At 37.1% G+C, this 25,759-nt stretch overlaps 4 protein-coding genes across 5 annotated transcripts; 3 read left to right on the plus strand and 1 right to left on the minus strand.

Moving 5' to 3' along the window:
• Positions 1-3,284: 3,284 nt before the first annotated feature.
• LOC114730622 (probable beta-1,4-xylosyltransferase IRX10L) lies at positions 3,285-7,205 on the plus strand. 2 transcript variants are annotated; one of them, XM_028917735.1, is made up of 4 exons: positions 3,285-3,776; positions 5,539-5,923; positions 6,080-6,325; positions 6,406-7,205. In XM_028917735.1, exons 1-4 carry the CDS (start codon positions 3,677-3,679, stop codon positions 6,917-6,919), a joined length of 1,245 nt encoding a protein of 414 aa, XP_028773568.1. In that variant the 5' UTR covers positions 3,285-3,676; the 3' UTR covers positions 6,920-7,205. The 2 variants fall into 2 exon arrangements, with proteins under 2 accessions (XP_028773568.1, XP_028773567.1); XM_028917734.1 differs by having other exon boundaries at positions 3,288-3,776; positions 5,539-5,927; positions 6,084-6,325.
• Positions 7,206-10,248: 3,043 nt separating this feature from the next.
• LOC114730623 (transaldolase) lies at positions 10,249-13,877 on the plus strand. Its single transcript, XM_028917737.1, has 8 exons — positions 10,249-10,418; positions 10,530-10,710; positions 10,827-10,876; positions 11,544-11,844; positions 11,930-12,118; positions 12,216-12,398; positions 13,389-13,633; positions 13,800-13,877. The coding sequence occupies exons 1-7, from the start codon at positions 10,336-10,338 to the stop codon at positions 13,626-13,628; spliced, it is 1,227 nt and encodes a 408-aa protein (XP_028773570.1). The 5' UTR covers positions 10,249-10,335; the 3' UTR covers positions 13,629-13,633; positions 13,800-13,877.
• A 1,051-nt stretch (positions 13,878-14,928) lies between these two features.
• LOC114730625 (uncharacterized) lies at positions 14,929-16,352 on the plus strand. Its single transcript, XM_028917739.1, has 4 exons — positions 14,929-15,288; positions 15,402-15,460; positions 15,984-16,101; positions 16,195-16,352. Exons 1-4 carry the CDS (start codon positions 15,038-15,040, stop codon positions 16,271-16,273), a joined length of 507 nt encoding a protein of 168 aa, XP_028773572.1. The 5' UTR covers positions 14,929-15,037; the 3' UTR covers positions 16,274-16,352.
• Positions 16,353-16,699: 347 nt separating this feature from the next.
• Positions 16,700-17,716, minus strand: LOC114730624 (uncharacterized protein At4g14100-like). Its single transcript, XM_028917738.1, has 2 exons — positions 17,111-17,716; positions 16,700-16,944 (listed from the first exon to the last, which is right to left on the minus strand). The coding sequence occupies exons 1-2, from the start codon at positions 17,595-17,597 to the stop codon at positions 16,760-16,762; spliced, it is 672 nt and encodes a 223-aa protein (XP_028773571.1). The 5' UTR covers positions 17,598-17,716; the 3' UTR covers positions 16,700-16,759.
• Between the last annotated feature and the right edge of the window lie 8,043 nt (positions 17,717-25,759).

Raw genomic sequence — 25,759 nt, forward strand, 5'->3', positions numbered from 1 at the left:
TTGTCTTTCCTAAATATTCTTGCTAATCAAGTATATTGGTTAGAACTATCATTGTTAGAAAGACTATATTAGGAAAAAATATAATAATATGAGAGACAAAATAGATTTGAGTCTTATATTTAGGATCAAAATAAAAATCAAATAAAATATTTATTAAGGACCAGAGGTACTATATATTTATATATCCACCACTAAGACCGATTTCTCCATTTGTTTTCCACTTAGATAACCCTAAGAATATGTTTGCTGCGATGAATTGTTTTCAAATTTTAGTATGAGAATGAGAATACATTCATAATCTGAATAATTATTTTATCTTCTTTACTTCCTTAAACTAATGTAAAGCTAAACAAATTCTCCTGGTATCTTTTGCGTTTCTGTCCAAGGTAATACTCCCTCCAATCTTTTTTTTTTTTTGGGTAAGATTTGTAAATTTTATCTTTTTCTAATAAGTTTTATTGAACAATCTGATGGATACCCAAAGGTAAGTTCTTCCTATAATATCATTATTACCGGGATAAAACTTAAGTCAAGTTGTTCATATTTATTAGATTAAGTTCTCTAGTTACACTTTATCATATATTATTTTTATTATTAATAAGGGACCAACAAAATTTTAAAACTACCATAAACTTTTTTTTATGCTTGAGTTTTTAATGTTTTGACGTGCAATATTTTCTTTGAAAAATTATATTAAAGCATGTTTGTATGAATTTGATGGAACTGCTATTTTTTAACCAGGACAGAACTTTGACTATAGCCTGTGAAAGGGGCGGCGCAAGTTTCTATTATTAAGGATGGAACACACCTAATTTGGAGACATTTGATATAATTAAAAAAATAAAGAATATAATAAATTACATAAAAATAACAGCAGCATTCACATTTGAAATATAATATCTTAAGCTCGCAATATTGTTGCCAGAATTTATGATTCATTGGTATACGACTGTTTTTTTTAGTGGGCCAGAGTTAAAAAGTTTATATGCAATGTAAAACTTGGTAACTCTGGTTAATTTGACTTCAATTTGAATTTGTGAAAAGCCATTTGTAAGTTGTATAATCCATTATGGATCCGAGTAACAAATTAGGCAAAGTCACGTTTGATGAACTAATTATTATCCAAACTTGGAGAAGCGATCAAACCATTTACAACTTATGATTTGATCTGTGCATACGGCAATTTCACTTGAAACAACATGATCGACGTAATTTTTATTTACCAAATGAGCCGACAAGTAAACATCACAGGATAGAGGGGAAAAGGAAAAAAGATTTCATAATTATAAGTTCAATTTAATTTTTTTTTTAAATTTTCATTCGATGTTTGATGCGGTGATGAGATCTGGGCTAGAGTTACATTTGATCTGAATGGTGAAAATTTAAAGTTTTTGATTTGTAGTGCTTAATGGTACATTTACTTTTTAACAGTTAAAAGTGGTAGTTAATGATTTCCAATTTCATTTCCATCGTAATAAAAAAAAACATGAGAAATCTGACAAAACTATATTCAAACTATTTAAGTTTAATTTGGATGGTCTGAATTTATGATAAGCACCCCCATAAGAAATGTCATTTCCCTTTTTAACTAAACATAGATATTATTTTATCGTAAACAATTTTGTTGGAGGTATTGTCAATCATTAAATGTGGATATTTCTTCTAATGAGAATTTAAATCTTGGCTTGTCATGTAATGAGAAATTAAGTTCCATTGATACGAAGCATTGAAAATAAGAGATAGGGACTAGGATTATAATTAAAAAAATCATTTAAAAAATCTTTTGCATGAGTAATTACTTGTTATATGGGATTAAACAAAGTTATGGAAATAGGATTGGGGAATACCACTTCTCCCTGTGATATTTCCCAATCTAACATACATGGATTTATCTAATCCCATATAATAAGTAATCTCTCATACTAAATATTATTTTTTCAATCTCAATCACAATCTCAACCTCTCGTTTTCAATACTTCGTATCGAATAGTACTTTAATTTCTTCCACTAATACTGTCAATGAAATATCATTGGCCCATTGATGGTTGATTTCAATTTCATTTGAATTTGGGTATGGTTTGTGTAATTTTTGTTGGGTGCATGGCCTCTTAGTGGGCAGGACAAAAACTTACCATCAAGCTTCCAAAGAGGTTTGCTGTCCACACAAATTCAAGTTAAATCAAGTGTAAACTTTTTCTGCCAAGACCTTTTATCGGTATCATCCAAGCAAAATTTTGTCCTGGGATAAAATTGGAGACAACTAAATTTTTCATAATAATTCAACAATCACATGAATTCTTATAGATGCGATAATAAAAAAAATTAAAAAAACTAATCATTTTGGTCCTATGATTTTGATTAATTTAAAACTTATTTATTGGCCATTGACTTAGTAGCACTCAACTCGTACAAAACTGCGTCGTTTTATTTAAGTGGAGAGGAAGTGGAGACGAGGTGTAATGGAGATATTCCTTGCCGCTCAATTCTAATGGTTTTGATTTGTTTGAAATTCAATTACTAAGCTGAGTCAGCATAGTTCATTCTTTATAATATTAAACATTTAAACTGTTAGTCTTCGGATTTTAGAAAATAAAAATTATAAGAACTAAAGTTATTTTTTAAATGTGAAGGATCAATATTATAAACCATTAAAACTATCTGAAAATGAGGTGCGTGGAGTCAAAACTGTACGCATTAGATCGTATTGAATCAAAGTTTATGAGCTGAGATTTAAATAAGTTACAACTATAGGGATGAAATGATTAGTTTTTCTTAAACAAATTGACAAAGAAATAATTAACAAAATGGTAATTTCAATATAAAATTCTGACGATTAAATAAAAAAACCTTTACGTTAAAAATAAATCTTAATGATGATGGCTAAATCATTAATTTATTTTAAATAAAAAATAAAATTTAAATTAGTTCTTGAGTATTTTATGGTACAATATAATTTTTAAGTATTTATTACGATAGTCATTAAAAAAAAAGACATCACATTTGGACTTTTTTAACAAACCATCACATTAATGATTATTAAAAGAATTGTTATTCTGTCGTAGCTGTACCTTCATATATTATTGCATTCTTTTTTTGCCAGACAAAAAATGTGATAATTTATATTTGCTACGGTGACATTTTTTCGGTCAATAACTTTTCAACAATAAATGAAAGCGAATTGAGCACAAGAGCGTAACGTGCTTGAGGTGTGGCGTGTTTATGCCTTTATGGTAGCCTGAGATTGACTGCTCATCAAACTAGAGAATTTTGCACATTCTGCTGCTCCAGCTAGTTCCTCCTCCTTCTATAATGAATCATCAATCATTTCCATTATTTATTTATTTTTCACCGAATCGTTGAGCTCGTTTTCTCTGTTTCTTCAAAGCAAATTCATGTTTATTTTTTGTGGGTTCATCTAATCTGTCTCTCTCGTTGCTGCTAGGAAGAACCCATATCCCTTTCTTCTAGCTGAGCCTCGCAAGCTCAAATCCTAAGAAATCTCCCACAACTGCTTTCGCTTGCGACATCTTAACTGTCATCTTCTTCTGCTGATTAAGCTTGACTTGCTTTCATTATTCGTCCCGTCTTTTGAGACCATGTTTGTATAAACCTTTCGTTCTTCCTGCGTGTCTGCAAGTGAGCATCCGAGTATTAGGTTGTGAGGATTCAAAAATGGATGCTTGGAATCGGGTTTTCTTTGGCTCCTTTTGCTGCTGTTCTCTGTACAACTGGTGCTGTGCAGCGGGGTGGTAATCAACCTACTGAGAGAATTTCAGGTAGGATTTCTTTGATTTGTCATTTTTATTTTTTCAGTTTGTCCCATCAGCAACTTTTGATTGGAGTTGACTATGTACAATCTATTTCGATTTAATTAGCCTCGTCTTTTTTGCAATGTATCGATTAGATGTTTTAATTCTGGTCATTTATGCGCACTATCTGTTTCATCCATTTCAATTTAATTTGTTTCAGCAGCTTTCTGGTTTTTTGGGTGGATTTGAATTCAGTAAAGATCTAATTCTGATTGTGGCGGCTATATCAGTATGGGGACATTGAACATGCTATAGCCAATTTTCAGTTACATCACGTTATGTAGGATGGCATGAGTTCTTGGTAAACCTTGTTTTGAAATTCTGTAGCCAGACTCACGCAAATAGTGAATCTTGAATGAAATGTCGGACTTTGTTCCGTACTAGGAAAGTGTTGTCAAGGAGTATAGACCATAAATTTCATCATATTTTTCCCCATTAGACAGTTCATTTTTCACTGACTCATTGAAGGGGACCTTAGCAATTAGATTGTGATCTCGGAAGGAGAATGTAATGCCAAGGAAATGGGGCTATAAGCTTTTACTTGCACCCTGATTTCCCACTAGCATTTACAATCCCGGATTATTTTATACATATAAGAAGTCTGGTTGCACAGAGGCACAGAAAAACATAAAGGATATCTTTTTGGGTATCTCTACTGGCCCTGGCTTGTTCTCCCTGATTTGCTATGCTTGGAGCACAGGGAAGAGGAGTTGTAACATTGTACGGTGTAACTGAAATGATGCCTTACTGGAGCACTATATTTCACAAACGTTAGTATCAATGGAGTAAAGGCCAGCTGTTCTGATTATTCTGAATTCTGAATTGTTTTTTTGATATATAGGCATAGGTGTAAAATATAATTTCAGGATTTTATTATCATTTTGAACTCTGAGGTTCCCTGACCCCCCCCCCCCAAAAGGATTTACTGCAGACACGAGTTTCAGTTTTGAAATAGAAATTACAGATCAGTAAATCCATTGTTTTCCTCTTCCTTTTTCCCACTTCGTTTCCTGCTTCTTAATTTTCCCTGTGGCTCTATTTAAGCTTAGCTTCTAGGAAATCATGGTGGTGGGTTTGTATTAGAAATCTTGCGAACCTTTCATTCGGTAAAATTTATGTCACTACAGTGATATGGTTTGCATCTCCAGGTACTTCGTATCATGTCAAACAATACTTTTCCTGTTTTTGCTGGGTCTCAATTAGAGGGCCATGACTAACCTTTGACTGATATTAATGCAGCATCAGGTTTTCATTCTTTATGATATTTTTAGTGTCATTTTTCTCTCATGTGGGGAAATTTCGTTGACACAATAAAGAGAAACATTAAAGAATTAATATTTGGATCTCAAATACCTTTATGGTTGATGAGATTTATATGCTAATTCTCTCTTGCTTTGTAAACCTCATCAAGTGAAAAAGAGAGAGAGGTTTCAATCTGAGATTGTGTTGTCTGCTCTGTCTGCATTAGCTCTTACTAAGAAGAGAACTATCTGATAATATTAACATTAGACCAAACAAAAAAAATAATAATATTAACACACAAGAATACACTTGCAGTCTTGCACATGCCAGATTGTTTGAACTTTCAAGGTTCTAGCAACCAGCCTTCTCCATTAATTCTCAAACGCCTAATCGAACAGTCTCATTGAGGAGATAAGCTGGGACTTATTGCATAACTCCTCTTCTAAAAATGAGAGCGTTAAACTTGTTATGATTGGACCAATTGTAGGTAGTGCTGGTGATGTACTTGAAGACAATCCAGTGGGCAGGCTGAAGGTCTTTGTTTATGAACTTCCAAGCAAATACAATAAGAAAATTCTGCAAAAGGACCCCAGATGCCTCAACCATATGTTTGCAGCTGAGATCTTTATGCACAGATTTCTTTTGTCTAGCCCTGTTCGGACCGTTAATCCTGAAGAAGCTGATTGGTTTTATACCCCCGTATACGCTACCTGTGATCTGACCCCAAATGGCCTTCCCTTACCTTTCAAGTCACCACGAGTGATGAGAAGTGCTATCCAGCTTATTTCTTCAAACTGGCCTTACTGGAATCGGACAGAAGGGGCAGATCATTTCTTTTTGGTTCCTCATGACTTTGGAGCATGCTTCCATTATCAAGTAAGAATTTTAGAATATCGTGATTATTTCTACCTGTATAACTATTAAATGCCTCTGGAGTTTCTGAACAGAATGTGGTGTCTTACAGATGTTACTATCACTGCTGTAGATTATGCATCTACTAATGTGCCTCTTGATCATGCTATTTTGTTCCAGGAAGAGAAGGCTATTGAGAGAGGAATTCTTCCATTGCTACAGCGTGCAACCTTGGTGCAAACATTTGGTCAAAAGAATCATGTGTGCTTGAAGGAAGGTTCAATCACCATTCCTCCCTATGCTCCTCCGCAGAAAATGCAGACGCATCTAATTTCTGAAAAGATCCCTAGGTCCATTTTTGTTTACTTTCGAGGACTGTTCTATGATGTTGGAAATGACCCTGAAGGGGGCTACTATGCGAGGTAGGTCTCATCACAACTTTCAGTATGTACACAAGTTTTCTTCACTCGTCAAACTAATTGTTTATTGCAAATCTACACAGAGGTGCAAGAGCAGCAGTTTGGGAGAACTTCAAGGACAATCCACTTTTTGACATTTCCACCGAGCATCCAACCACATACTACGAGGACATGCAGCGAGCCGTGTTTTGTTTGTGCCCACTTGGCTGGGCCCCTTGGAGTCCAAGACTGGTTGAAGCCGTCATATTCGGTTGCATCCCTGTTATCATTGCAGATGATATTGTTCTACCATTTGCTGATGCAATCCCATGGGAAGAGATTGGAGTGTTTGTTGATGAGGAGGATGTTCCCAAGTTGGATACCATACTCACATCTATACCCCCAGAAGTAATACTAAGAAAGCAGAGATTGCTTGCTAACCCTTCCATGAAACAAGCCATGTTATTCCCTCAACCTGCTCAAGCAGGCGATGCATTCCATCAGATTCTGAATGGGCTTGCTCGTAAGCTGCCACATGACAAGAGTGTATACTTGAAACCTGGCGAGAAGATCCTGAATTGGACTGCTGGTCCTGTCGGTGACTTGAAACCTTGGTAACAAATTATGACAGTTTTCTTCACATAGCCATTTGTGATTCTTCACATATGTCTTGGTCAATACTCCAAATGTTCATACGGTTGGGTTGTAATTGAGAAGCCAGTTTTTCTTTGATACTGTAAATTTTGGCATTTTCTCGGACAGTATATGAAATCATAAAATCTTTATTTTGGAGCTCTGTTTCTCCATATTTGTTTGTCACACAAGCTGCATTTATTTGTAAGTGTTATTTGTTACAGAAATTCCTAGTTTCACTTGGTGAAAACTAGTTTCGTCTGGAGTTCAATGGGAGACTCTAGCACTTTACGCATTCACAACAAAAAAGGTTTTTTGAGTTTATTATACCACCTCCTGTCCTTAATATAAAAACTAATTGATTAATTTGAATAGATTAAGGAAACTAGTTATTTGTAACAAATAGGTATTGTCTTTCTTAAAATATTCTTGCTAATCAAGTGTATTGATTAGAACTACCATTCTTACAAGGGTTATTTGAGGAAAAAAAATGGATAAATATGAGAGGTGGATTAGGGCATTATATTTAGGATCAAAATAAAAATCAAATGAGTTTTTATATTAAGAATCAGAGTAGTATGATTGATTGGTACTTTATGTGGATCCTAATTTTTTTCACCATTTCTAATCTTTTACTGGTATTTTTGTTCACCTAAATATTGTTTTCAAGCAATATGTATTTAGGTAATACCACCGTAGTACCTATTTTATTTTCTTTTAAAAAAAGTCACTTCTATTAATAATAAAATGATTAAAATACAAATGATCCAAGTATTATAGTCCAAGAAGAAAAGATGAAAGTAATAAAAATGCAGTCACTGTGCAAAAAAAAATGAAGGTTAAAATATATAAAATCTTCTTAAAAAAATTAAAATTGAGAGCTTGAAATTTCATATTTCGACCATCAAATGATGGAGGACGCATGATACTAAAAATATCTATTCACAGGGCATTGCTATCCAACATGGGAGACTTTCCTTTCTTAGAGGATGTTTCATGGGCCCTAACAAACAAATTGACTTACCTCATGACTCTCCCTTCTCATTTTTCTTACCCCATCTTTCCACCCAATTAATCACACCAACAACCAACAGTTGGATCTAATAGAAAGACTAGTCCTTCACAATATAAAAAATAAAAGTTCAAATCCTTGTTAAGAAAACTCATACTCCTTCGATTCTTAATATAAGAGCCATTTAACTAATTTGATTAAATTAAGGAAGTTAGGTAAGTTAGTTAATTATAAGAAAAGTGACACGTTTTCTTAAAACACCATAACCATCTTTCTTAATACCCCCTCCCTCTCTGCTTGATTATGGTTGAGGGAGTATCTATAAGGGTAATTTAGAAAAAATTAATAAATATGAGAAATGAGTCTTATATTTAGGATCAAAACTAACTCAAGAATTGGGTCCTATATTAAGAACCGGAGGAGTATTTAATATCCGACAATGTCTTAAACAAGATTGTTTCTAATAGGATGATGCTGCTTGTGCTTAGAATAAAAAAAATCACACCAACAAAGAATATTTTAATTTTGTAGTTGCATACATGGAACCATTAAAATTTGAAGGAAGCATCCATCTTAATAAAATAACAAAATACTGTATTAAAAAGGACATTTATTTATATAATAAATATTAAATAAATTGTGAGAAAATGATTATTTAGTGATTGTGCCTTGAAAAACACGTGTTATGTGCATCTTAATTTAATAATTCGTTTCCCTTCCTGCACATGAACATGGAAGGAAGATATGCTATTATTAGCATAAGACTGACTAATTCCACACAACCAGATGCAACCTCATGAATCAAACCAAACTGAATGTAGAATTCGAGTTTTTTTTTTTAAATTAAACTGAAAAATTTTAAGTGTAATTCAATTCAGTTAAGTTAATGATATTAAAAAAATAAGCTTACAACATGTACGCATGACATAAAGACGCCAATTTTGAGTAAGTCTCTATGATTCCAATTATTGCTTGCACATGTTGATATTATTGGACATATTTAATGAACAAGCAAAATAAGGTCTTAATTAATTCAGTTTCACATGGAAAATTGAGTAATCTTATCTCAATCCATACGTTACGTATTCACATGGTAGCGCATACGTATTCGCATGCTCATACCGTCATACGTAAGGTATGCTTAAATCCTCCCTTCATATAACAATAACCACGTTTTTAATGCAAAGCCAATTACATCGTATCATATATAATGTCATTTGAGTTAGTTGGATGATTGAATTTGATTTAAATACTACTTCTTATTTTTAATATAAGAATTAGTTGACTAATTTGAGAAGATGAAAGAAATAAATTAAGTTAGTTATTTATAATAAATAGGTATTGTCTTTTCTTAAACATCCTTGCTAATTAATTATTTGCTAAAACTGCTATCGTTAGATGGACTACCTTAGAAAAAATATATAATATGAGAGATAAAATGGATTGAGATTTTATAATTAGAACTAAAATAAAAGTCAAACGAGGTACTACCTCCGGTCCTTAATATAAGACCCCGTTTGACTTTTAGTTTGGTCCTAATTATAAGACCTTAATCCATTTTGTCTCTCATATTTATGCATTTTTTTCCCAAGATAATCCTTCTAATAATTATAGTTCTAACTAACACACTTAATTAGCAAGGATATTTTAGGAATGACAACACTTATTTGTTACAAATAACTAACTTAACTTACTTCCTTAATCTCTTCAAATTAGTCAACTGGTTCTTATAATTAGGACCGGAGGTAGTATTATATTGAGAATGGAAGGTAGTATAATTTTTTTTGTGAAAGACCAAATTTAAGTGTAGTTTGGATTTGCTTATGCTTTACATAAACTGAAATAAAAGTCTTATTATATGCTTATCTTGTATTCCGTAAATCATAATTAGAAAATTATTTATAAATCATTTCAAATAAACCTTGTGTTCTGGGACGCCATCTGCTTAAAAAAGCTTGGGTACCTTAGGACTCCTTGTCCCATGCAGTTATTAAATTTTGGTATCTATGTTGACGTAACCTCAGTTAGCCACATCGTTGATTAAAGTTTGTTAATTTAATTTAAAGGAATTCCTCACGTTGATTCTCGGGTTAGGATGTTATTGGCCGAAAAGTCCCCAGTCGGGGCAAGGTTTTCAATTTTAAAATAACTCCGTGATCATAGTTTAATTTTAACAGATTTGACTTAGGCTGCTTGTCTATTTATCTTTATTATTTTATTACCTGACAATGATGAGGCGCTATATCCCGTTGGATTGGGGTGGAGTTATACTTGTTTATCCTGCTCTCTCGGCCCATGCGTTGCTGATTGGAGAGCACCTTCCTTATTAGATTTCTCCTCCTCGACTTCTCCAGAAACTTCGCGCTTGTAAGAATCTTTCACCATTGCAATGGCTTTCACTGTTAGATTCAATGTCTCCCCTTATTCAAGTTCGGGTGGTCAGCGAAGTTGGGTGAACACTAGACCCTTTAAGTTAGTTCTTTGATTTTCTTCGCCTCGCTCCAAATCTTTCTAGAAACTCGCGTTTTCAATTTTTTTTTTTCCTGTTTCTCTTTCGTGTTTTGTGCTGTTTCACAATCGCAGTTTTAAGTGTTGGGGGGTAAAAATGGATGGTAATAATGGGACCAGCGCGAAGAGAACGATTTTGCATGATCTCTACGAGAAGCAAAAGCAGAGCCCGTATTATGATAATCTTTGCCGTCCCGTTACAGATTTGCTTCCATGGATTGCAAGAGGAGTCAGAGGTGTCACCAGCAATCCTGCGGTAATTAGTGTCGTCACTTCATTAAGTGCTATCTTTATCTGAGAATGTATTGTTTTTGTCCAATTTCTGTGTGACAAAGTAGGATTTTTATTATAGTTTGGTGCTCAAATATGCAGATTTTCGACAAAGCCATATCGTCATCCAATGCTTACAACGACCAATTGAGGTAATTTCTTTCGTACTTGTACCATTGCAAGAATTGCTATCAGGGTAAGGCAAAATTGCATGTGCAAGAAGGTGCTAAAAAGTGCCAAATAGAGTAATTAGTTATAAAGTCAGGTCGAAATTGCGGTCTATGGCTTAATGGGTTTATGGATAGCCTAACACTAACTATAACGTTATTGGGACTATTTTGACTCCCGTATAAGAGGGAGAGACCCAAAAGTTTAACAATGGAGTTTGATTTTAGGGTAATATAAGGGTGTTTAGAACTTTGAATAAGGGACTCATTTGTTTGAATACTATTTCTCTTGCTCCTACATTAATTAAGAGGTTGAGAAAATAGATGAGTGGTTTTTAAGCATATGATTGGCATAGGTGTGACAAGAGTTTTGGAAAATTGTGACTTGTTAATAGTGTTTTATAATTTTTTCATTCATAATTGTATCCATATTTGGAAAATTTTTCTTCTTCACCTTTGCATAAAGAGAGGCTTGCCATTTTCTTGCTAAAAAAATCATGGGAATCGTAAACTTTTATGGGGTAAAGAAAATTCAAGTCTATTTGACAAGTCAATTAATCAAATCACGTTAAATATTCATGCTGTATTCTCTTTTCTCTGTCTTGTGTATTTCTGCTTAGTAGTATTATTTATTTGATTTGTGTTCAAACAGGGAACTAGTTAAGTCGGGGAAAGATGTAGAAAATGCCTACTGGGAATTGGTTGTGAAGGACATACAAGATACCTGCAAGCTCTTGGAGCCTATCTACGATGAACAAGAAGGGGAAGATGGGTACGTGTCTGTTGAAGTCTCGCCCAAGCTTGCTGATTATACAAGAGGAACAATTGAGCAGGCAAAATGGCTCCATAAAAAGGTTGGATGCCCTAATGTGTACATAAAGATTCCAGCAACTGAAGAATCACTTCCTTCCATAAAGGAGGTCATTTCTCAGGGGATAAGTGTAAATGTCACTGTAAGTATTTCATGTGCATTGTCCTGTAATGAAACTTTGATCCTTTCTAGCTACAAAAATATGACTGTGGTCTGTGTTTGAACAGCTCATATTCTGTCTCTCTAGATACGAAGCAGTGATTGATGCTTACTTAGATGGGCTTGAAGCTTCTTCCATGACTGATCTTTCCATGGTTCAAAGTGCGGCAGCTTTCTACATCAGTAGAGTAGATACTGTAATTGACAAGAAACTTACAGAGATTGGTACTGATGAGGCTCTACGTCTGAGAGGGAAGGTATGGAGCACCTATCAAATTAGTGGAAGGAAATCCAAGTATTTGTCCTCTTTAATATTGGCTTCTTTTTCCCTGACAAGTTTTAAAAATTGTTTAGGCCGCAATAGCTCAAGCAGTTTTAGCTTACCAGATTTACCTGAAGAAGTTTTCTGGTCCAAGATGGGAGCGTCTGGAGAAGAGAGGTGCCAAAAAGCAGAGGCTGATGTGGGCCTCGACAAATGTGAAAAATCCTACTTACCCCGACACCTTATATGTTGCTTCTCTTATTGGACCAGATACGGTGAGCTATCTCACTTGTTTTTCTACTGCCTCCATTGACGAATTTCTAAAGTAGGCACAATAGAATTGATTGTGTGTGTGTTTTCCAAATTAAATCTTTTATAGTCATATAAAATCATGTACTTTAGAGTAACATAATACAATTGATTGTGTGAGACTTGCAATTCTTCAACGTAACAAATGGAGTTACTCGTGTAATTGCAAATAATCTAAATTGAAATATATAAATTAGATCCTCTATAATCATACAATCATGCCGTTGAAGAGAACAGTGACACACAAAAGTATGACTTTGTATTGAGTTCACTTATATCTACACTCGTCTTCTTTTTTAATCTCTTTCTCTCTCTAAATGTGATGAGTACCTAAGTGAAAGCCTATGAAAGTTGGTCTAATTAGTAAGAATACAACTCATACGATATAAAGATATGGATTGGAATTCCATTTTTAACATGTAGACCTTATTGGTAGGTAATCTGTATGTACCTCAATAAGTGTTTATAGTCTTGAGGCTTATCTTGATCTTGATGAGTTCCTAAGATTCAGTTCATCTAAACTTTGGTTCACAATTTTTTTTTTTTTTAAATGTGTCGTTATTGAAGTAGGAAAGCTAACCTATTCAAATATCATATTGAGGCCAGGTGTTTTATATGACTCAATGGAAGACTTAAACATCCCATATTGCCTTAATTTTCATCAGGATGCTTTGTATTTGCAAACGACAAAAATATCCAAGTTGTAGCATGCCAATGGGATCCTCTAATGGTTACACTTTTCGGCAGAATTTCAACATGTTTACATGCTTTTTCTTGGTTGACTTGTTATACAAAACGTTTTTGAAATGAATCATCTGCCTAAGAATTTTTCTATATTTGCAATGGAAGTATGCAAGAATCATAACTAATTTGGATTGATTGTGAGAGAAAGTTGACCATTCACGTGGAAGTTGACTGAAATGTGACTGTCTTGTCATTGTTTGCTGTCTCTGCAGATTTCAACCATACCAGAGCAAGCTCTAAAAGCATTCATGGACCATGGTATTGTTTCAAGAACCCTAGACGTAGAAGTATCAGAGGCCCAGCGCATATACAGCGCAATAGAGAAATTGGGAATTAATTGGAGTGGTGTTGGATCGCAATTAGAAACTGAGGTGTTGGATTCTTTCACAAAATGTCTTGACAATGTTCTTGAATGCCTGCAGAAAAAGGCTAGAGAATTCATCACTGTTTAGCCTGCTCTTCTTTTCTGTATGATCACCATAACCCTAAATTCAAAATGGTGTAGAGTAACATGTTTGGTTTGTGTTGAATAATGGGAGAAAAGTGTTCTATGAAAAGCCAATTCGGGGGAAAAAATCTTTAATGATCTAATGATTTTTTGATTTTCTAAAATGACTTGTATGAAAGACAAAAATTGCTTGTACCTTATAAATACGGCCAGACCTACTTTATTATTAAATTATTTTTTGTGCTTTTTATGATGTCTAAGAGCAAATTGAATTATTAATGACCTTGGAAACTCCTAATTCCCTAAATAGGAGAATTTCTGTGGTGGATCATGGTCAAATAGATAAATATATATATTAACCTCTATTAAATGTAATCATTACTCTAAATATTAGATAGCTAATTTGGAGATATTAAGAAAATTAGTTGAATTCGTTATTTGTTACAAATATGTGTTGGTATTTTTAAATTATTCTGTTCAATTATGTGTATTGAATGTTTGAACCCCTTATAATCAATATGGATATTTTGAAAAAATATAAGAAATAAAATGGACATGCGTTACAATCATTTAGGATCGAATATAATTCCTAACTAGTTTATTATATCAAGGACAAAATGTAGTACTTCTGTGGTTTTAAATATAAGACTCTTATACTAGTATATATAAAGATTTTATATTTAGCATCGTACGGGTATTAATTATTACTCATTCCAACCAACAGTAATTGAGTTAAATGCGTAGAATTCGATCTTCTTTAAACAGGGTCAAATATTCGAATAAATTAGAACTTCTTACGATTTTTCAAATTTATTTCAATAATTAATTTTTTCTTCTTTAATCTTGAATAATTAATTTTGTCTTAAAACTTTAAAATTAGTAAAAATTTGATTATGAAAATGGTCATTAACATCGTTTTGGCCAACATCCATTTGCAACATGTCTTTTATTTTCGCCCAAATATTTGCACAGGAATTGTAAATTATACCCATAAGTAATTTTATTTAGAGCCGTTTGAAATAGTTTATAAGTAATTTTTTAATTATAATTTATAAAATATGATACAAGTATATAAAAAATTTTATTTTAACTTATATAAAATATACTTATAAATAATTTTAAACACTAATTTAAACAGGGCTTCACACAGCCGCGTAAACAAGATGGCTCCTCCTTTTGAATTTTTTTTTTTTAAAAAAAGCGTACAATACAAAAATCGTCCCTCACGAGGGAAAAAAAGGAAGAGATAGAAAGCGAGGGTAAAAGGGTCTGTGTATGTGTGTGGGAGTGTGAATGCCACGCTTTCCACGTAGGCTTCAGTGCCATTCTCTTATCTTCTTGATCATCTCTTTCTTCTCCTTCTTCTTCCATCACTGTTCTGTATCTGTGATACAGACCTAACTCCAACCCAAAATGGCCCTGCACGTGCAGGTTCCCGCACCCGCCTTTCACACTCCCAAATCCCTTTCTTCTTCTCCTTCATTAGCCTCCCCTCCCAATGCTGGCCTTCGGCCGCCCTCCGAGTCTTTTGCTCTCAAATCATCCTTCTTCTGTGGCTCTGTTAATCTCTTGCTTCTTCCCAATCATCGCAATCTTGTTTCCGCAACTCCCAGGATTTCCATGCGCGTCGCTTCCAAGCAGGCTTATATCTGTCGTGATTGCGGGTTTCCTCTCATCTTTTCCCTCAGTTTCATTGCTCCATATGCATTATCATTATGATCACTGGAATAGTAGTTTATATGCCGTAATTTCATGCTTCTCCATTTTGTTGATGCAGCTATGTTTACAACGAGCGAACTCCTTTTGAGAAATTGCCTGATAATTACTTCTGCCCTGGTAATTAATTGCTTCACTCCCACTACTGATATACATAATTTTTTTTTTTTGAGAACTTCCCACTACTGGTAATTAATTGGTTAATTTTCGAGCTAAGAGCATGTAATTTTATCATGTTCGTGAACAATCGCTGTTTGTTCTCCATTCTGAAGGGGAAACAGTGAAGTAGCCACATCCAAAGATTTCTAGTCCATCATGATGGAAATGGTCGACATGCTTTTGTCTTGCACTTTGTTATTGAAAATTATTCAAGAAAATAAACCAGAGCCCATTTGGAATCACGTTTGGAGTTACATATAAGCACGCTTCCCAAATTCCTCTCACATACTTTCTTGTATTTGGTAAATCTTGAAGAGCTACTTATAATTCATTCCAAACGGCTTGGTTTTCAGATCAATACATATCATCATGTTTACATCTATATTTTTCTAGGAGATAGATGCCGAAAATTGAGGTGGAAATGGTTGGGGTGTTAGAAATGAAGGTTTGATTGCGAATTGAGTTGTTCAATTGAAATGTGCAGTGTGCGGTGCTCCTAAACGAAGGTTTAAGCCATATGCACCCGCAGTGACGAAGGATGCAAATAAAACAGATGTGAGAAAGGCAAGGAAAGCTGAACTTCAGAGAGATGAAGCTGTCGGGTAAGAATAAAACCCAAGTCTTGTATACATGATTCTCATGCATAGCATTAAAGACGGGTATGTGTAGTAACAATGTGATGTCTCTGTGCACAGGAAGGCGCTCCCTATTGCGGTAGTGGTGGGAATCGTAGCCCTTGCTGGTTTATACTTCTATTTGAACTCCCAGTTTTAAGATCTTTCTGGTTCCAGGCTTTTGGCTCCTTCAATGTCTAAATCCTGCACTCTTGGATCCCCCACTTCTTATTTTTCTCCTCCAACTTTCCTTTGCCTCCTTTTTGTTCATTTTCTTCATTTTCCAATGTTGTAAGCACAAGTATTGATGCAGAAACACAATATTGAATATTTTCTCCAAACTATAACTCCATAGTACTCTACAGTGGAATGTGACTTTTTAGTTAACAATCTATTAAAACATTTAATTATAGATTCATGCGTTTAGTGAAATAGGAGTTGTTATTGTTATTATATAACTGTATGAGAAACCCTTAATTTTGTTTTAATTGTTTTATCAGAATCTTTCTTGTGCTAAAATTTTCATTTAGTCAATTGAAATTTCAAAATTAACGCATGCCATATATCTTTCCCAATGCTCGACGACTTGACCAAAATAAAATATAAGAAAAGCTTTCATTGCTAATTTGACGTAGCAGTTTCATAATCACATAGCATCAAAAGCATTAGATGTTCCTCTCATCAACTTGCCAAGAGGACCACCATCTTCAGAAACTTCTAACGGAGGACGATCATTTGCTTCAGCCTCTGCAAAGCAGTACGGAGGAGCCTGCCACTTCTCATCCTCAAGCACTGCCCCCACCTCAAATGTTATCACATGAGCAATCATTCCTGCACTCTCCCACATAAGAAAATCTCATAATCCTATTCCAAATGGAACTCTTCTTTATATATATCGTTTTATAAATTCACACTATTAAATTAACACATTGGATGGATTGCAAGCTTAATTTCGATGTCAAATGTCTGAGGAATTGTGGAAGGAACGGCACAGTACCTGTGTAGAAGATCCACTTGACAGGCCTGCGTGTGAGGACGTCCTCGTAGTACCAGATAAAGTCAACTTTCTGCCACAAATTGCAGAGGAAGTTATCGACGTGATGCTGGCCCAGGTAGGTGGCGCCGTCGAGCCAATTAGGGCGGAGAATTCCGACGGGGAAATGTAAAACCCTACATTTCTGATTGGAAGGGTCGAGAGTGTAGATGTAGGAGGTACCGTTGTCCCATTCGAGGTCGTATAACAGCTCTCCCAGCTGATTCTGGATGATGTTGAAGTTGCGACCGTTGGGCCAGTCGTACCAGAGGTCCACTTTCTGGAGTTTTCCGGTGCTGTTCATGAACAGAACCGAGTGGAATTGAAGAGGCCAAGCAGCCGGAGTCGGATCCTCTGTCGGGTTCGTCGCTGCCAGGGAAGGGAAGTGTAATGAGGTCGAAAGGAGCAGGAGTAACGCTGAGAAAGAGATAGCTTCTGCTGTAGACGCCATTCTCGCCTTCCGAGAATTTGAAGCCCCCAGGCCGAAAAAGAACGAAATTTACAGAAGAGACTGGTGAAAATCGGAGTAGATAAAGAGATAGGAGGTCGAGCGATTTCTCTCGAGTCAGCTTGTTCCTCGTACAGTGAATCGCAGCTCTCGCCCTTTTGGATGGTGAAGAATTTTAACCATCACTCCAGCCTATCTCCCATCTAAGCGAGACCCTCCAATTGCTTGGGTAGATCAGAATGCCAAGCCATGTTATGTGTCTCACATAAATGGCCACTTCATTTGGGATCATGCACCAGAAGAATGTGATCCTGATTGTGAGTGTGATACACCTTACTGGTGGGAAGCATCAGACGATGAAGATGAAGATGGATGGTCTTATCCCATCAGATATGCCATAAAAAAGAAGAGAAAGGAGAAGAATACATCTCCTTGTTCCCACAGACGTCACCATCGCCACCACGATGATGATGATCATGGTCCGAAGCAGAAAGCTAGAAGCTGGAAGGCTCCTGTCTCTACTGTTCCTTCTAACAGATTATCTCTATATGATCTGCTTAAAGAAACAGGTCACGAAAATCTCCTCCCTAAACAGAAGCCAGATCCAGTGATTCCTGTCATCCAACAATCCATCCCGTGTATAGCAATGATGGATCCGTATGAGCAGGATTTTCCTCCTCTTGAAAGAAGAACCAACAGAGAAACAAAGGTTACAGCAAGACCTTTCTCTGTTCCAACAGAAATCTCTCCTACTGGTGAAGCTAGACCAGTCTCAGCAGCAGAAGAAGTTCTTAACTGGCAGACCCAGAATGCGATCGGCCAGAATAGAACTCTGACAAAGATTGATTCAAAGCTTGACTTGCTGACTCTCAGAACTGATACTCTGACGAGCAGGCTTGACCAAGTCTCTGATCAAGTCAAACAGCTTTATATGACTCTAACTTCTCAGGCTTATCAACTGGATGCAGATCTGAAGAGATTTATCGAAAAGGGATACATTGGACCAGAGTTTACCAGGAAAGAGCAAGAACTGTCACAAATCCGAAAGGATTTACAAAGAATCGAGTCAGATATAGCTAAAGATCATTCACAAACCATCTATGACCCTTATCCATCTTACCCCTCTAGTTTTCAACTTCCCACATATCCAGCATCACCTCCTTCTTATCCCAGAGAATCTGATTACAGCAAGGTTTTCAAAATGTCTTATCCTATTTTAAGACAATTGAGAAAACCCCGACAACCAACTCTTTCACCCATCCAACCAAACCCTCCTCCCAAACCTCCAGTACGACCACCTCATTTCCCTTCATCTGAAAGACTTTTCTACCCATCATCCTCATATACTAAACCTATTGAACCAACACCGTCCTCTCAAGGAGTTGTGATAAGAACTCCACCATCATCTCCACCAAAACAAACTCCTCCTCCAGACAGAGAAAAAAGAAAAGAAGTTGCAGATCCAAACAAAACCATAGCCACTTTCCAAACTGTGGATAAAGATCAGTCATCAACAGATGGAACCTCTGAACCTGAATCTGATTCCTCTATTGAGTACAGTTCTAACTCTGATCCGGAGATATATCATGCTGATATCTCTAAAGTAGCAATGGTCCAGCCAGATCCCACAGTTGAAGATCCTATTGATGAAGACCCATCTGTTCCTCAAACACCTGAGCCAAGAAGAACAGACTATAAACCTACTACAGGTCCATGGTTCACTTTTGATGATCTCCCTCCGGAAAAATGGAGAGACAGACTCCATGAGTTCGGAGCATGGATTGACCTGCAGCTTGCCAGGCATGATGCAACTCTTGAGGAAGTTCTTACAGAATTTCTCTCAAGACTAACAGGAACATTAAGAGAATGGTATCAAAGTCTCAGCGATTACCAGAAGATAGCAGCAGCCAGAGTTGATAATGCAGGAACTCTCCTAGGACTCATTCATAAGGAATTCATTGGTGACTTCCAGATCATTAACAAAAGGCATCGCCAAGAATACTTTGAGATGAAATGCTGCTCTTTAGACAAAAGAGACTTGCAGAAACATTTCCAGAGAATGTCTGAAAAATACTACATGCTTGGAGGAGCCAATGATGTCAATCTCAGGCATACTTTTATTGCCTCTCTTCCAGATGAATTGCAACCAGAACTTCATAGAGCTATCAATGCACTCCATAGAAACATGGCTGACATTTCCATTGGAGAAATATATCAGTTGGCATTAGCAACTGTGGATAAGCTCTGTGAACAACAGAAGTTCTTCAAAGGAATGCTGAAAGGACAGTCAAAGCTCAGGCATGCATGCAAGAAACAACATCTGAAAATAAAGTGCAAGGATAATAAAGATTGCTCTTGTTCTACCAAGAAAAAATCTCACTATCGTCGATTCAGATATCCAAAGGGTTCTTACTCCAGGAGAAGATCCAGAAAGCCTTTCCTGAGATACTTCAGGAGGCGCAGACCTTACTCAAAGAAATCTGACAGGTGCTACATATGCAAGAAAAAGGGGCATTTTGCAAAAAATTGTCCTAACAAGACAAAAAAGGATGTCAAAATGCTAGAACATTTGCAGACTGTTCTCATGATCAATGAAGATGAAGATGTAGAATCCGTGATCGAAGAACAAGATGCTCAGGATGAAGAGACACAATATATTCTTCCTTACTCTGAAGATGAGGAAACTGATTCTGAATCCTTTTCTCAAGAAGATGATAGTCCTCAAGGGTATTTATATTCCCTTGAACAGCCTGTGCATCCGTCTCCTTTCCTTGGTTCCGTGGCTTCTCAGCCAGAACACAACAAAGTCACTCTTAAGCCAAATGTCAAAATTCATATCCTTCCAGGAAGATATGAAAAGCCAATTCCTGTTATTGCCTTTATTGATACTGGAGCATGCAGAACCATCATGAATCCTGATATTCTTCCCCCTGAAGCATGGATCCCTTGTGATCAACTTTTCTTTACTGCTGATTCAAAGCCCTTCAAGATTGAATGGATAACTCGCAGGAAGATTGGTATTCAATTCTTTCCAGGATGTGTCCTATGGATGAAAGTTCTTGGTAGTGATCTCCCTGGAAAAGACATTCTTATTGGATTTGATGCTTATAATCATACTAGGAATCTTCAAGTCCTGCCTAAAGGAATTAGATATAAAAATTTCTTTAGTGCATATACTGAAGTTCCTAATCTCTTTGAGATCCAACAGGCACCACCAGGATATGAAGATATTCGAGATCATCTTCTCAAGTTTTGTGCTGATAATCATCAACAGTTCTCTCATCCATTTCCATTATGGAAAAACCAAGAGTTTTTCATAAAACTCCCCTTCAAGAAAAATGAAGACATCAGCCCCACAAAGGCCTCTCATCCAGGAATGAATCCAGAAGATCTCAAGCTCGCTAAAGAAGAATGTACTGCACTTCTCAAACAAGGCCTTATTGAACCAACAAAATCTAATTGGGCTTGTCAGGCATTCTATGTTGAAAAAAGATCAGAAATCAAAAGAGGGAAGAAAAGGTTAGTCATTGACTATAAGCCTCTTAATATTTTTCTTCAAGATGACAAATTCCCTTTACCAAAGCCCAGTTCACTTACAGTCCATCTTAGAGATGCAAAAATCTTTTCCAAGTTTGATCTTAAAGCAGGATTTTGGCAATTGGGTATCCACCCAGAAGATCGACCCAAAACTGCTTTCTGTATTCCAAATGCCCAATACCAATGGACTGTCATGCCATTTGGGCTTAAGGTTGCCCCATCACTATTCCAAAAGGCCATGACCAGAATCTTTGAACCTATGCTTGATAACCTCCTCATTTACATTGATGACCTTTTACTTTTCTCAAAAGATGAGGACTCCCATAAACTTTTATTGACCCAGTTCGGGGAAATAATTGAAAAATACGGGATTATGTTGTCGGCAAAGAAAGGTGAAATAGGTGTCAACAGCATAGAATTTCTTGGAATGCATTTTGAAAATGGTCAGTATTATCCTGGACCACACATTGCAGAAGAATTACTCAAATTCCCAGACGATAATCTCACCACAAAGCAAATCCAACAATTTCTGGGGATTATTAATTATCTTCGGGATTTTATCCCTCATGTGTCAAATCATACCAGCCAGCTGTCCAAACTTCTCAAAAAGAATCCTCCCGCGTGGGGGACAGAGCAGACCTCAGCTGTCAAGACCCTCAAAAGATTGCACAGCAACCACCTCCTTTAAAGATCCCTGACAGAGGATTACGAATCCTCCAGACTGATGCTAGTGATGACTTTTGGGGAGCTGTCTTAATTGAAGAGATAGATGGAAAGAGATTTTACTGTGGACATGCAAGCGGACAATTCAAGGAGTCAGAAAAGCATTATCATGCTACCTACAAGGAGATCCTTGCTGTCAAAAGAGGAATCGAGAAGTTCAGCTTCCATCTCAGTCCTTATCAATTCAGAGTAGAAATGGACAATACGTCTTTTCCAAGAATGCTTGATCCCAAGGGAAAGACCTTGCCAGACAGCCAGTTACTCCGATGGAAAGACTGGTTCTCTCGCTATAAATTCACCGTTCATCATCTCAAAGGACACCAGAACATCATAGCAGATTTCCTCACAAGACCTCAGAAAGTTTCCCAGCCTCCAAAACTCCTGTCACTCTCCAGACCTCAACCTCTTTTCATCCTAACCATCTCTGAACCAGAAATGCCTCACAGAATGAGAGCCACCATTTTCCCTCCTGGATCCCGTCCTGAATCTCCAGCAGATGTCCAAAACCTTGCCAGAAGTACTATGTTCTACTGGCTCCACCGTGTTTTTGTAGATACTGGAATCCACCCTTATCCTCAGCACTTTGATGCCGATGCTCCTTACCTCACTGTTCCCATTATCAAAGGACCCATACCAGAAGAACTTTTATGGTACATCTGGTCTGTCTCAGCCAATTATACCTGTGCCATAGCCTTCTCAGCTGTAGTCGTCCATGACCACCTGAATGACATCAGAAATGAAAACTCTCCTCTTACCACACTCTTTGAGATGATAGCTCCTCTTCCCTACTGGAGAGGAAAACTCTGGAAAATTCTCAAAGAACATAATATTTGGGACTTACCAACTCCCAAACAAAAAAGGTTTTTCTGTCTGTATACCTTTTTCAGGAACTATGGAATAAGTGCTAACCAGAGGCTCTACACAGACAACCGTCTGATCCTCCAGGTCACCACCCCCTCATGGCCAAGAAGGGAAGCATTGCTAATGGAAAAAATTGGAAAGACATTAACTGCACTTAACCAGCCTGACACGGGAGAAGACACTTCATGTCTATCTCTTGGACCTTTCCCTCCAAACTCACCATCTGCCAGCAACACAACACTTGAAGAATTCCAGAGAGATTTCATCCTGAGTGCTGTCAGACCTCCACCAAATAGGTCACAAGTCCCTCCACCGACAGAAGCCACCGAAGACCCTTATGACGGTGACAACGACTCACAAATTCAACTCACTCAGCCTGAAGGACTCTATCTCCCTCAGCCAAGTTTCCAGCCACAACTCCCATTCCTTGCAGGGGAATCCCAGGATCCTAACCAAGAAGACCCTGATCCAGAACTCGAAGACTACTACTACTCAAGAAGCTCAAGGAGACACTATGACTCAGATGACCCTGACCCAGAAGGCATCATGAACCTATCCCCTAGCCACGAGCCTATCTATAAAGACTAGGGAACATCATCATCAGAAAATCTCCTTTTGGGATACTCTGAAGATAATGCGGGACCCGCCAGAATCCTACTTTATGTCGTATCTACTTTTACTAAAGTAGTTTGTCCTGTAGTCTATTTCGTCCTCTTGTAATAAGTGGAGTAGTTGCCATTATTAGGTGTCATTATGAGAGTAGTTGGTAGTTAGTAGTTGTGATTATTAAATGTCATGTCATAATGACGTCTACTATTACATCTACCCGTCATAATGAGGTGTACTATTAGGACTTTGTCATGTAGTGCCCCCGAGCGTCTATATAAACCCCACTCTGCCATCAGTTACAGGCAGAAGGAGTTGTATCGACTTCCTTGTATAATACTAGTGTGCTTTCCTCATGAGTTCTCTCTAAATTTCTCTCTTCTTCTGAAAGCCTCACTTATGATATCTTTCTTCTGTCGCCAGAGATTCTAAGTATGCTCTGCACTTGCCTCTTTAAGAGGATCCTGTGCATCAGAAAATAGAATCCGACCACGATCCATGAAGGAGTGTTTGGTGACAATCTTTCCAGTTATCCTAGATTTGGTATTCAAAGCTGAGAGTCCTAACGTGGCCCGTTGATGAGTTGAGAATGAGTGGCCTTACCTGGACTGAAGCCTTGGATATCAGACTATGTTAGCTTGGTCCGATTCAGCTAACACCCCCGAGTGAGATATCATTAGTGAAGGTGAGTAAGAAGATATCATCTTATCATGAGTGAAACCTCAAACAGCCTTGAACCCGTTCGTCTTTCTTCTTCCTTCATCCCACAGAGACTTCCTTCCTCTGTTCGTAGAACTCTTTCCAGAAAAATAGAAAACCTTGTTGAGATAGATCATCTTCCTGAAGATGCTAGAGTTCAGGAAACAGATCTACCTCTTCTCAGTCCTTACAGTCTTTATCATCGTACCAACCGTGTCACCAGAAATGTTAGAAACCTGATTTCCACCCGAAGACCCCATGTTAAAGAAATTGTCCAGTCTACCAGACTAGAAAACTGTGGTCTTCCTGCCTCTTCCTCTGAACAGTACGTCAATATTGATATACCTCAACCTTTGATCAATGAGTGGATAGCCCAAGGTTATACTCATCTCCATATTGGTGCTGTACGTCTTATCCTTACTCTCCATGGGAGAAAAGGAATCCCAGCCACTGCTAAAGTTGCTCTAGTCGATACTACTTATACTACCTACAGTAATGCTTTGATTGGCGCTGTACTGACCACTCTTAGCAACGGTAGTGTCATCCTTACTATGGCTCCAGACTTCAACATCAAGCTTTCAGATCCAACTTTGACGGACAGACTAAAAATCCAAGTCCAGATAGTTGGAGCAGAGCAAGATCCCAGAGCTATTGCAGCAACTCTTCATCATCAAGTCATTTATAGACTCCAGAATCATGCTCTTGATCTTCATTTTCCAAACTCCACTAAAGATGCTCTTTATGTGGTTTCTGATAGAGCTGATGATACCTCCATCATCCAGATTCCTCGACAGATCCCAAAAGAAGAACTTGCTCAGTTGATGCCTCTTGAGTGGATCACCAACTATGAAAAACACTTTCATGGTGTTCAAAGGGATGTTCATACTTCTACTCCTCCTGAATAAAAAGACTTCCAGATGGCACAGTCAAAACTGTCTTCACCAAGCCTGGCCAGGAAGGTTCTTCTGTACCTTCTGGACGAATTTTAACCATCACTCCAGCCTATCTCCCATCTAAGCGAGACCCTCCAATTGCTTGGGTAGATCAGAATGCCAAGCCATGTTATGTGTCTCACATAAATGGCCACTTCATTTGGGATCATGCACCAGAAGAATGTGATCCTGATTGTGAGTGTGATACACCTTACTGGTGGGAAGCATCAGACGATGAAGATGAAGATGGATGGTCTTATCCCATCAGATATGCCATAAAAAAGAAGAGAAAGGAGAAGAATACATCTCCTTGTTCCCACAGACGTCACCATCGCCACCATGATGATGATGATCATGGTCCGAAGCAGAAAGCTAGAAGCTGGAAGGCTCCTGTCTCTACTGTTCCTTCTAACAGATTATCTCTATATGATCTGCTTAAAGAAACAGGTCACGAAAATCTCCTCCCTAAACAGAAGCCAGATCCAGTGATTCCTGTCATCCAACAATCCATCCCGTGTATAGCAATGATGGATCCGTATGAGCAGGATTTTCCTCCTCTTGAAAGAAGAACCAACAGAGAAACAAAGGTTACAGCAAGACCTTTCTCTGTTCCAACAGAAATCTCTCCTACTGGTGAAGCTAGACCAGTCTCAGCAGCAGAAGAAGTTCTTAACTGGCAGACCCAGAATGCGATCGGCCAGAATAGAACTCTGACAAAGATTGATTCAAAGCTTGACTTGCTGACTCTCAGAACTGATACTCTGACGAGCAGGCTTGACCAAGTCTCTGATCAAGTCAAACAGCTTT

This window comes from Neltuma alba, unplaced genomic scaffold (assembly GCF_004799145.2).
Source record: "Neltuma alba isolate B1F8T4 unplaced genomic scaffold, ASM479914v2 tig00012746_pilon, whole genome shotgun sequence".
Taxonomy (NCBI): Eukaryota; Viridiplantae; Streptophyta; class Magnoliopsida; order Fabales; family Fabaceae; genus Neltuma; species Neltuma alba.

Bases quoted from the DNA above. Each gene is read 5' to 3' on its own strand.
- LOC114730622 (XM_028917735.1), top strand. From the start codon at position 3,677: ATGCTTGGAATCGGGTTTTCTTTGGCTCCTTTTGCTGCTGTTCTCTGT. The intron at 3,777-5,538 runs GTAGGATTTCTT...GACCAATTGTAG, and splicing joins ACCTACTGAGAGAATTTCAG to GTAGTGCTGGTGATGTACTT. The intron at 5,924-6,079 runs TCAAGTAAGAAT...TGCTATTTTGTT, and splicing joins TTTGGAGCATGCTTCCATTA to CCAGGAAGAGAAGGCTATTG.
- LOC114730623 (XM_028917737.1), top strand. From the start codon at position 10,336: ATGGCTTTCACTGTTAGATTCAATGTCTCCCCTTATTCAAGTTCGGGT. The intron at 11,845-11,929 runs GTAAGTATTTCA...GTGTTTGAACAG, and splicing joins GGATAAGTGTAAATGTCACT to CTCATATTCTGTCTCTCTAG. The intron at 12,399-13,388 runs GTGAGCTATCTC...CTGTCTCTGCAG, and splicing joins CTCTTATTGGACCAGATACG to ATTTCAACCATACCAGAGCA.
- LOC114730625 (XM_028917739.1), top strand. From the start codon at position 15,038: ATGGCCCTGCACGTGCAGGTTCCCGCACCCGCCTTTCACACTCCCAAA. The intron at 15,289-15,401 runs GTTTCCTCTCAT...TTGTTGATGCAG, and splicing joins TATATCTGTCGTGATTGCGG to CTATGTTTACAACGAGCGAA. The intron at 15,461-15,983 runs GTAATTAATTGC...TGAAATGTGCAG, and splicing joins TGATAATTACTTCTGCCCTG to TGTGCGGTGCTCCTAAACGA.
- LOC114730624 (XM_028917738.1), bottom strand. From the start codon at position 17,597: ATGGCGTCTACAGCAGAAGCTATCTCTTTCTCAGCGTTACTCCTGCTC. The intron at 16,945-17,110 runs GTACTGTGCCGT...GGGAGAGTGCAG, and splicing joins CAAGTGGATCTTCTACACAG to GAATGATTGCTCATGTGATA.